Source organism: Pelophylax lessonae (genome assembly GCF_965119305.1).
Source record: "Pelophylax lessonae genome assembly, chromosome: 1".
Classification (NCBI taxonomy): domain Eukaryota; kingdom Metazoa; phylum Chordata; class Amphibia; order Anura; family Ranidae; genus Pelophylax; species Pelophylax lessonae.
This window is the reverse complement of record NC_138768.1, coordinates 886886441-886898829: the sequence shown is the minus strand read 5'-3', so window position 1 is coordinate 886898829 and position 12389 is coordinate 886886441. Positions and strand designations below refer to the sequence as shown.

General features: G+C 42.6%; 1 protein-coding gene across 1 annotated transcript in view; it reads left to right on the top strand.

Annotated features, from left to right (window-relative positions):
• LOC309550724 (cytosolic phospholipase A2 gamma-like) overlaps positions 1 to 12389 on the top strand; it is a gene marked incomplete at its 3' end in the record, with an annotated part of 188761 nt that overhangs the window by 44061 nt on the left and 132311 nt on the right. Inside the window, exon 4 of the mRNA XM_082251061.1 lies at positions 5693 to 5838. Coding sequence (XP_082107187.1) covers positions 5693 to 5838 — 146 coding nt within the window. The remainder of the gene's footprint in view (positions 1 to 5692; positions 5839 to 12389) is intronic.

The window sequence follows — 12389 nt, the reverse complement described above, 5'->3', positions numbered from 1 at the left end:
ATTGGCTGCAGGTGCCAACTCTGACCTTTCTGCAGTAGACTGGGTGGGAGACAATGTGAAGGAACTGGAGGCACTGTCAGCAGCAAACCAATCTACTATCGCCTCTACTTGTTCTGGCCTCATCACTTCTAGAGGCGTATGATGCCCTACCAAATACTGATGCAGGTTCTGTCGCCTACTAACACTTGAGGAAGGTGTTTCACTTGTGCGTGTAGCTGGCACAGATCGACCACGTCCTCTCCTTGCAACAGGAGCTCTACCAGCAGCACCACGACCCAGGCCACGGCCCCTGTTTTACGGTCTCAATTTATGATCTTGCCCTAGAAAGGTGTTTATTGAATAGCGGAACAAAACAACAACAGTATCGCACGGGTGTATCTCACAGTCAAATATGCAAACTATGCCGCAATTTAATGTTTTTTACCCCAAAAGGGTGTATATTGAATAGCGGAATAGGAAAAATTTTATAATACAATGTATCTCACACGTACAAACACAGACTAGGCCCCGATTACATTTTTTTGTACCCTAAAGGCAGGATGAGGAAGAGGAGTAGGAGGAGTTGGGAACAGGAGGCAAACTGAAGCGCCCTGCAATCCTCGGCGGTAGAAGGAGATGCGCCAAACAAATTTAAAAAGGTGTATCTCACATGTACCGATACAGACTATCCCACAATTTAATTTTTTACACTCAAACAGGTGTATATTGAATAGCGGAATAGGACAAATTTTACAAAACGGTGTATCTCACACGTACAAACACAAACTAGGCCCCGATTACAATTTTTTGTACCCTAAAGGCAGGATGAGGAGTAGGAGGAGTTCGGAACAGGCAGAAGGCAGACTGAAGCACCCTAAAATCCTCGGCAGTATGAGATGCGCCTCAAAAATTGGAAAGGTGTATCTCACAGGTACCGACACAGACTATCCCACATTTTAATTGTTTTTACCCAAAGGTGTAGATTGAATAGCAGAATAGAAAATATGATATCAAAAGGTGTATGTATCTCACACGTACCGACACAGACTATCCCGCAATTTAATTGTTTATACCCAAAGGTTTTGATTAAATAGCGGAATAGAAAATATTATAAAAAAAAAAGGTGTATGTATCCCACACGTACAGAACCAGACTAGGCCCCAATTACTATTTTTTGTACCCCCAAAGGCAGGATGAGGAGTAGGAGGAGTTCGGAAGAGGCAGCACCCTCAAATCTTCAGAAGTATGAGATGCACCCCAAAAATTGGAAAGGTGTATCTCACACGTACCAACACAGACTATCCCGCAATTTAATTGTTTATACCCAAAGGTTTTTTTTGAATAGCGGAATAGAAAATATTATCAAAAAAAGGTGTATGTATCTCACACGTACAGAACCAGACTAGGCCCCAATTACTATTTTTTGTACCCCCAAAGGCAGGATGAGGAGTAGGAGGAGTTCGGAAGAGGCAGCACCCTCAAATCTTCAGAAGTATGAGATGCACCCCAAAAATTGGAAAGGTGTATCTCACACGTACCAACACAGACTATCCCGCAATTTAATTGTTTATACCCAAAGGTTTTTATTGAATAGCGGAATAGAAAATATTATCAAAAAAAGGTGTATGTATCTCACACGTACAGAACCAGACTAGGCCCCAATTACTATTTTTTGTACCCCCAAAGGCAGGATGAGGAGTAGGAGGAGTTCGGAACAGGCAGCACCCTCAAATCTTCGGAAGTATGAGATGCATCCCAAAAATTGGAAAGGTGTATCTTACACGTACCAACGCAGATTATCCCGCAATTTAATTGTTTATACCCAAAGGTTTTTATTGAATAGCGGAATAGAAAATATGATATAAAATTGGTGATTTATCAATAGCACATGTGAACAGCAGTGTCTTATATCAGTCAGCTCTGCTGCAGGCTATGGAGGGGAAAAAAAAAATTCCCCTTTTAAGTTTGTAATTTTTAACTAGATTAGTACAGACTAAGCCACAATTTAATTTTTTTAACCCAAGGGTGTATGAATAGTGGAATAGAAAAAAGTGTATAACTTTTGAAATCACTCAATAATAGCACATGTGAACACAGCAGTGTATTATCACAGTCAGCACAGAAGCACTGAAGGAAAAACGCTGCACACAGTGACTGATAGAAAAAGACTTTTCTCCCTCCTCCTCAGTGGGCAAAAAAGATTGTGTTCACTGCACCCCACACACAGCAAAATCGATGTGGACCACTGACACCTGCCTATCTCCAGCCTCTCCCTAAAAGGATTGATAAGATCGGTCACTGCAAATCCCCCCACACAGCAAAATCGATTGTAGAACACTGACCCTAAAAATCAGCAGCCTCGCCCTAAAATGCCCTACAACTCGCCCTGCCTAAAACACTCCGACCTGTCCCTCAATTCTATCCGGACACAAATGATTTTTGCCTGTCTGTCCCTAATCAGCAGCCAGCACGATGTGTGCTCTGTCCCTGAACTACAGCATAATGATGCAGCGGCGCTGGCTCGAACTTATAAAGAGTTGGTCACATGCTTCAGATGGCCAATCACAGCTACTAATACATTTGTAGGCATGGCTGGGATGGCTTAAGGCACACCAGTTAAACGCTTGTTGATTGGCTGTTGAAAGCCCGCCATGAAAAGCGCGCCAATACAATACAATATTAGTAACCCTACCCCTATGCCTCTAACCCTAAGCACTAAAAATAACCCTAACCCTAGCCCTAACCCTAACCCTAGCCCTAACCCTAATTCTATTTTTTTTTCTGGTTCTGGACATGCTACAGAGCTGATACTTCACAGGTACACTTTTTAGACCCCCCAGACACCAAATCACACAAAAAAAGTTCAAAAAAAATTTCTTTGGATTTAGTGTCTGGGGGGTCTAAAAAGTGTACCTGTGAAGTTTCAGCTCTGTAGCATGCCCAGAACCAGAAAAAAATATGAATTAGGGTTAGGGCTAGGGTTAGGGTTAGGGCTAGGGTTAGGGGGTTAAGTTTAAGGTTAGAGGGTTAGGGTTAGGATTAGGGTTAGGGCTAGGGTTAGGTTTTGGGTTAGGGTTATTTTTATGGCTAGGCTTAGAGGGTTAGGGTTAAGGTTAGAGGGTTAGGGTTATGGTTAGAGGGTTAGGTTTAGTGTTAGGGGATAGGGTTAGGGTTACGGTAAGATACTTAGGGTTAGAGTTAGTAACCCTACCCCTACCCCTCTAGCCCTAACCCTCTAACCCTAAGCACTAAAAATAACCCTAACCTTAGCCCTGACCCTAACCCTAGCCCTAACCCTAATTCTAATTTTTGTTCTGGTTCTGGACATGCTACAGAGCTGAAACTTCACAGGTACACTTTTTAGACCCCCCCCCCCGACACTAATCCCAAAAAAGTAATGTCTGCCTCCAAAAATGCCTGATAAATATATAGAAAAAAAATACTCAAATACCAGCCCTAAAAAGGGCTTTTGGGGACAATATATATATATAGGCTTTTGGGGACAATAGATATATATATATATATATATATATATATAAAAATTCAAATACCAGCCCTAAGAAGGGCTTTTTGGGGTGCTGTCCTTACAGCAAGAGTGTACCAAGAACACTGACTAACAAGACCGGGAACACTGACTAACAACTGTCCCTAGCTATTAACAGCAGCAGCACTCTCCCTGCTCTCACTAACACACTGCTTCAGAAATGATCTGAGATGGATGCTGCCCTTGCTTATTTATAGGAGGTGGGAGGGTGTGGGAGGGAGGTATGCTGATTGGCCTGGAATGTGTCTGCTGACTGTGAGGTTCAGGGTCAAAGTTTGCCTCAATGATGATGTATAGGAGGCGGACCGAACATCGCATATGTTCGCCCACGGAGGCGAACGCGAACATGCAAAGTTCGCCGGGGACTGGTCGCCGGCAAACAGTTTGGGACATCTCTAGTCATTACATCAGGATTGATCAATTTTCAGATATACAGGTGAGGGTATACAGATATATATATATACGGGTGCATCTCATAAAATTAGAATAACATCAAAAAGTAAAATTATTTCAGTAATTCAATTCAAAAAGGTAAACTCATATATTTTAGAGATGGACTGTAAGTTAAAATGGTAAGTATACCGATAAGGAGGAATGCCTGGTTTCCAATACACATAGTCTACTGGATAAGATTATAGAGGAGTAAAAGACGGCGTCCGCGCTGAGAGCCCATGAGCGCCACAATGATTCACAAGTGGTCCAGGAGGAGTCCTTACACAGGTGTATAGACAGGTATTGTGTACCTGTTATAGGTGAGTATTTGCATGGCTAGAGGTCATGCGGAGTAGGATATAAGTATCAATCCGGTGTATGGAGTATTTCAAGGATGGAGGTCTGTAACCTCGTATTTGGGAAAGGCAGCCTTATCGGTATACTTACCGTTTTAACTTACAGTCCATCTCTCTCTATATGAAGACTCCCCATGGCACATTTCGTGTTCTGAACTTTGGTTGAACCCTGAAGAAGGGTATTAACCCGAAACGCGTAGATTCCTGTCCGGTTCTCTGCACCAGCTGTACCTAGGAGTCTTCTATGTTGAGGATGGTTTGTTTTTGCATGCAATTTTAATCTGTTATGTATACCCAGTTGTTAACTGGTTGGAACATTAATCTGTGGGGGCGTGGCTTGGACATGGCGGTGTGAGGACACTTTCTCTTGGTGCTCCCGCTCTCCAGCCTCCCTTCTCGGCCTTTAACTGCTTAATTTAGCTGATATGAGCGTTCATAAAAAGAGGAAGAAGAAGCCGGCGTCTGCATCGACCTCCAGGACTGCCTTGGCTGCCCCTATTCGTGCCTTCTTCCCGGAACATTAATCTGTTGTACATTTATCCTTTTCTTCTTTGTATAAATAAAGTTTGATTATCTTATTACTCAGTTGTATACTTTTTTCAGTGTCTAGTGGCATTTATAGTCACAAACAATTGGGGGTACCCTCCTTGTCTCTACTTACCGGGATGATGGCCACTAGCACTGGGTACTAGGTGATAGGATTAAATATCCTCTTAATTACTGAAATAAACTAACTTTTTCATGATATTCTAATTTTATGAAATGCACCCGTATATCCGTATATCCCATATTTTGTGGACTCTATATACAACTTTCACACAAACCAATCAATATACACTTATTGTTTTCTTTTTTGTTTTTGTTTTTTTGTTTTTTTACCAAGGCTTTAGGCAGAATGCATTTTTGAAGAAATTTGATTTTATTGGATATGTTTTATAAAAGAATAAATAATAAAAAACAGATTTGAGTTTTTTTTTTAACCAAATAAATGTAGCAGAATACATTTTGGCCTACATTTATGAAGAAAGCTTATTTATTTTGTAAAATTTTAAAACATAAACTAAGAAAAACTTGTTTTTTTTTTCAAAATGTTTGGTATTTTTTTTTGCTAATTTAGAAAAAAAAACAAAAAACACAGTGGTGATCAAATACCACCAAACATAAGCTCTATTTGTGCAAAAGAAAAAAAAATGATATAAATTTAATTTGGGTACAGTGTTGCATGACTGCACAATTGCCAGTTAAAGTAGCGCAGCGCTGAATAGCAAAAAATGCCCTGGTCATAAAGGGGGGAAAACATTGTGAGTAATTTCTTATTACTGTCCAATACATATTCCATCTTTATCTTTATAACAGTGATGATCTTTTTTTTTTCCTTAAGAATTGTGACCCTCCTGTAATCGCAGTCCTGGGATCTGGCGGCGGACTCCGCTCCATGGTTGGTTTTCTGGGTACAATTTCGAAACTGGCAGAACTCAACCTTTTAGGTGCCGTTACTTACATTGCTGGGATATCTGGATCCACATGGTATGTACAATATAACAATTTATACAGCAATTTGTTACTTCCATAATATAACAGCTATTGTTGCTTTTTATCCATTTTGAGTCTGGGACTCTTTGAAATTTTTTGCACTTTCTTAAATCTGCATTTTTTCGTTTTTTTTTTTTCAGAAAAAAAAAATACATTTTAAACCCACATACAACTACAAATTTTCTGAAAACAGAGGCCTTGTACAATAAAATGGTGGCAGTTGCAATTTTTTTTTCCCGACAGCTCCATGTCAGCCTACCACTGGGTATGCTCCGCCCACACCCCCACCTGCAGGACCTAACTCATAAATTGGACTCCCTCCCTTCATTTTTTAAAACTGTTAATTCTGGCAAAATGATTATCTCTTTAGCCGGAGGCCAAAATAAACCATATTTTGTTTCCGCATTATCCCACCCTGGTTAGCTAGTTAGTTCCCAGTGGTATGCTGACATGGAGCTGTCAGGAAAATGAAACATCAAATACTTACCGCAATTTTCCTTTTCTGACGAGCTCCATGTCAGCGATAACTCCCATCAAGGTGCGGAAATCGGGTTATGGAACACCGGCCTGAGGCAGAGAGTCAAATAAATGAGTTAGGTCCTGCAGGTGGGGGTGTGGGAGGAGCATACCCAGTAGTAGGCTGACATGGAGCTGTCAGGAAAATGGAAAATTGAATGTAAATTACTTTCCACAATTTTTCTTTTTCTGATGAGCTCCATGTCAGCGAAGACTCCCACCCAGGTGCAGAAATCGAGTTATGGAACACCAGCCTGAGGGAGGGCAGGGGGGATATGGGTGGAGCATGCCCAGTGGTAGGCTGAAATGGAGCTGTCAGGAAGCCAGGAAATGGAAAATTGAATACTTATAGAAATTTTCCTTTTATGACGAGCTCCATGTCAGCACAGACTCCCACCCAGGTGCGGAAATCAAGTTATGGAACGCCGGCCTGAGGGGGGAGTCAAATTTATGAGTTAGGTCCTGCAGATGGGGGTGTGGGTGGAACATGCCCAGTGGTAGGCTGATATGGATCTTTCAGGAAAATGGAAAATAGAATTTTAAATACTTACCGTAATTTTCCTTTCCTGACGAGTCCCATGTCAGCACAGACTCCCACCCAGGTGCAGAAATCAAGCTATGGAATGCTGGTCTGAGGGAAGGAATTAAAAACATGAGATCCTGCAGGTGGGGGTATGGGCGGAGCATGCTCAGTGGCAGGCTGACATGGAGCTGTCAGGAAAATGGAAAATTGAATATCAGATACTTACCATAATTTTCCTTTCCCGATTAGCTAAATATCAGCACAGACTCCCCCGCAGGTGCGGAAATCAAGTTATGGAATGCCGGCCTGAGTGAGGGAGTAAAATTTGTGAGTTAGGTCCTGCATGTGGGGGTGTGGGCGGGGCATACCCAGTGGTAGGCTGAAGTGGAGCTTTCAGGAAAATGGGAAATTGAAAATCAAATACTTACCGCAATTTTCCTTTCCTGATGAGCTCCATGTCAGCACTAGAGATGGCCTTGCGGTTTGCCCGGGAGTCAGTTCGCGGCAAATTTTGCTTGTTCGTTACCCGCCAAATTTGCGAACACATGGCGTTGTTCGCGGCGGCCATATTAGTTTACATTGGGGAGAACTTTGATTCATGACACAACCGTCAGGTGGAACGGGACAGCCAATTAAAACATTTCAGCACATCGACATGCCCACTACCCTATAAATAGACCTGAGCTGTCGGCCATTTCACATTCCGCTTTCTGCCAGCATAGGGAGAGGTCTGCTGTGCTCACGAGGGAGAGTTTGCTAGACACAAATAGCTCTGTGAAGATCCACAAAAGTCCTTTTCAGGGCTGGTATTTCGGTATAGGTCCAGTCTCTTTTCAGGTTAGGGGCAGGTATCTAGTCTGTGCTTTAGGGGCAGTTAGAGAGATCGGCAGCAGTCACACACATCGCTCTGTTATTGTCCACAAAAGTAATTTAAAGGGCTACAAATCTTTTGGTATTGCTGTGCAGTGCACAAAAAAAAGGGGGGAGGGGTAATCCACAGTAAATTATACTTTGTAGAAAGCATATTATAGTGGATTAGTAGTATTATTGTGCACTGTGCAGCATTGTGACAGGAGTGTTGCTGCAGCAATACTACAAACAGTGCCAAACTCCCTGGCCAATTTTTTGAACAACTGGTGTGATAGACCAGTGGCACCCAATACCACATATTGAAGTGGGGTGTTATTTAACAGTATACTTTTCTAAGATTGTATTTTAGTCCTGCAAATATTTGGTCTCTTTTGCTGTGTTAACTGTGCTACACACAGTGACAACAGTTACTGGCCAATTATTTGTACAACTGGTGTGATAAACCTGTGGCCCCCCAATACCACAGATTGAAGCGGGGTGTTATCTACCTTTTTCCAGATATACTGCGATTCTCTAGAGACTTTTGTCACAGGGTAATTAAAAAACATGACAGGCAAAGGAAGAGGCAGACAGGGGTGGTAGGGGTAGGGCAGGAGCAGTAGGCCGGAGCCAAAGACACCACCACATACCCTTCGCTTGAGTCACTGGAATTATTTTCCGATCCATCACAAGACGTTTGCGATGCACAGCCATTGTTAGAATCGGATCAGTAAGAGGAGGTAGCAACAGCCGCCATCCAGCAGTCTAATGACAGTACCCAGATCAGCCCAAGGAGGTTGATCCCCGATGTTGCTGCCTACTCCGAGATCTTGAATGTTAGTGGTGGGGAAGGTGACGTGGATGATGACGAGTCTATGGACATCACGTGGGTGGCCACAAGAGAGGAAGAGGAGGGGAGTTCAGAGGGAGAGATGGACCGGCAGATAGGGAGGAGAGGCAGGCAGAACTTGCATTGCACAAGAGGTACAAAGCAGACTGCAAATGTATCAGGAGCGAGCCATCAACCATGTACAGTCACATGTGGTGCTCCCAGGACACTGGCACATGGCTCCGCAGTGTGGGCTTTTTTTAATGTGTCCGTTGCTGACAACAGTGTTGCCATCTGCAGCCTTTGCAGTCAACGCATAAGTCACGGTAAGCCCAAAACTCACCTAGGGACGATCACCTTTAGAAGGCACCTGAACTCCCATCACTGAGCCCAGTGGGAGCAACACCGTCAGAACCCACAAAGCCACACTCCAGGCTCTCACCGTCCAGCCTCTTCTCCTTCTCCTCTCTCCTCACATTTCTCCTCCACTCCATGATGCCGTCGTCATGTTGTTCTAGAAAAAGGCAGGCTTCTGTGGCCCAAATGTTGGAGCGGAAAAAAATGATGACGCTGGATAACCCTCTTGCCCAACATTTGACTGCTGGCTTGTGGAACTGATAGCCCGCCAACTAAAGCCATATCAACTGGTGGACTCTGAGACCTTTCGTAAATTTGTGGCCATTGGAACACCACAATGGAAGGTCCCAGGCAGGAAATATTTCTCGCAGAAGGGCATTCCAGAGCTGCATGGCCATGTTCAGCGGCAAGTGAATATATCTCTGGCACACAGTGTTGGTGCCAAGATACATCTGACCACAGACACATGGCCTATAGGGGTTATCGAATGGTTCGGGTCGACCATCGGTTCGACCCGAACATTGGGTGTTCGAAATTCACCCGAATTTAGAACTTTTTGTTGAAAAAGTTTGGAATTCGGCAACCACAACCGACCAAAATGCAATGGGACAGGAAATGGGCTTTAAAAGCCTGTGATTGGACCAGAACCATCAATAAAAGCCAATTGAGAGGGCAGGAGAATGCTAGGAATGTAATTGGAGTGACTAGGCGGTCCAGAGGCCAATCATTAGTGAATACGCCCCCCAGTATATAAGATAGCCCCGCCAAATTCCTAGCATTGTAATACGGGGATGTGGAAGAGAGTAGAAGCAGTTCTGTTACTTCTGCTTCAAAAGTGTCATTTAGCAATTATTAGTGTGAGGAAAGAGATATCTAGTGTAGTTAGGGTGCTATTTTCCACTTTAGTTAGATTAAAAAATGTAGTTTCTGTAGGGAAAGTGTTAATTGCCAGGGTGACCGTAGTGTAGTGTAGGGTGAACTGACTCTGACTGCTATGGCAGGGTGACCAAACCCTTCCATTTCAGGGTGACCGCTATAGAGAAAAGAACAGCGATATGGCTTCTCGCCTGTCAGCCTGCTTTTTGCTGCAGGCATTTAGAGGGCTTTTTTGAGGACATGTTTGGAGTCAGGCATGACATCTGAACTTCTGAATAGGGGTATATATACACACACATGTATGTATATATACACATACACATATATAGGTGTGAAAGTAGCAGAACACTATGCTTGCGCTAATGAAATAATTAACAGGCATATGGCTCCGCTCCTATAACACCTATATACAGTATGTGTATAAATACATATAAGTGTGTATGTATATATACCCCTATACAGCAGTTCAGATGTTTTGCCTGCCTCCAAAAAAATGCCCCAAAAAAACGCCTGCAATAACACACCTGGGCATTTTTTTTTGGCGCAGGCGTTTTTTTGGGCATTTTTTTGGGGTCTTTGGAGGCAGGCAAAACATCTGAACTTCTGTATAGGGGTATATATACACACACACTTATATGTATTTATACACATACACACATATAGGTGTGATAGCAGAGAAGCCATATGGGTGTTAATTATTTCATTAGTGCAAGCATAGTGTTCTGCTACTTTCACACCTATATAAGTGTATGTGTATATATACATATAAGTGTGTGTGTATATATATATATACACCCCTATACAGAACTTCAGATGTTTTGCCTGCCTCCAGAGACAGCAAAAAAATGCCCAAAAAAAACCGCCTGCAATAACACACCTGGGCGTTTTTTTTGGCGCAGGTGTTTTTTTGGGCATTTTTTGGGGGTCTTTGGAGGCAGGAAAAACATCTGAACTTCTGTATAGGGGTATATATACACACACACATGTATGTATATATACACATACACATATATAGGTGTGAAAGTAGCAGAACACTATGCTTGCACTAATGAAATAATTAACAGGCATATGGCTCTGCTCCTATCACACCTATATATATGTGTATGTGTATAAATACATATATGTGTGTGTGTATATATACCCCTATACCGAAGTTCAGATTTTTTGCCTGCCTCCAAAGACCCACAAAAAATGCCCAAAAAAACGCCTGCGCCAAAAAAAAAAAACGCCCAGGTGTGTTATTGCACATTTTTTGGGGGTTATTGGAGGCAGGCAAAACATCTGAACTTCTGTATAGGGGTATATATACACACACACTTATATGTATTTATACACATACACATATAGGTGTGAAAGGAGAGAAGCCATATGGGTGTTAATTATTTCATTAGCGCAAGTATAGTGTTCTGCTACTTTTACACCTATATATGTGTATGTGTATATATACATATAAGTGCGTGTGTGTATATATACCCCTACACAGAAGTTCTGATGTTATGCCTGCCTCCAATAACCCCCAAAAAATGCCCAAAAAAACGCTTCCTACAAAACCGGCAAGGTGTGAAAATAGCGGAGCCATATCCCTGTTCTATAAGTGACCTAATACAAACAATCTTTTTTTTCTGGTTCTGGAAATGCTACAGGGCTGAAACTTCACAGGTACACTTAGACCCCCCAGACACTAAATCCAAAGAAATCTAATTTTTTTGTTTTTTTACATAGTTACATGTAGCTCTCTATCAAAAATGACAATTTTTAAGAACTTTTTTTGTGTGATTAATAGTCTCTGGGGCATGACCCAGAACCCTAGGCACTTTTTAGGGGCATTTATTGGGTTTTAGGGCCTCAAAATGGGGTTTTTTGATTACCAAAGTTCGGGTCCCATTGATTTCAATGGGGTTCTGAAATCCGGCCAAACTTTCTGGAAGTTCTGGTGTTCTGGTCGAACCGAACTTTTGAAAAGTCTGATCATCCCTAATGGTCTAGCAAACATGGCCAGAGCTTGCACACTTTGCAATGGAAATGTTGGCTTGCCCCCCGTCCAGTGTCCTGTCCGAAAGGACGTTCAGCGCATCAGGGGGGATCGTGACTGATAAGCGCACTCGCCTAGCTCATGACAGTGTTGACTACCTCACATTTATAAAAATGAATGAGGCATGGATCTCTGAGGAATTCAACACATGTGACCAGTAGACCATGTTTCATTGAAATTCCTCATGCCAGGCCACAAATATCCGCCAGACCGCCATCCACCCACAGCAATTCCTGGTCCTTTGCTTCGCTACATACAGCGGTATAAAAGGCATTTCATGTCCATTGAATGGCAAATTTTTGGGGCCTTTCAGGGCCGACAATTATTTTTTCTGTCAATGCCTAATGTACCTCCAGCCATCAAATACACTACGTTCTTTGCTGTCAGTTAAACCCATGTGAGCTAATTTTTGGGGCCTATACAGGCCGACACTTACTTCTGTATCCTGTGAATGCCTAATGTACCTTCAGCCACAGAATACTACGTTCTTAGCTGTGAGGTAAACGCATGTGGGCTAATTTTTGAGGCTTGGAATGGCCGACACTTACTTCTGTATCCTGTGA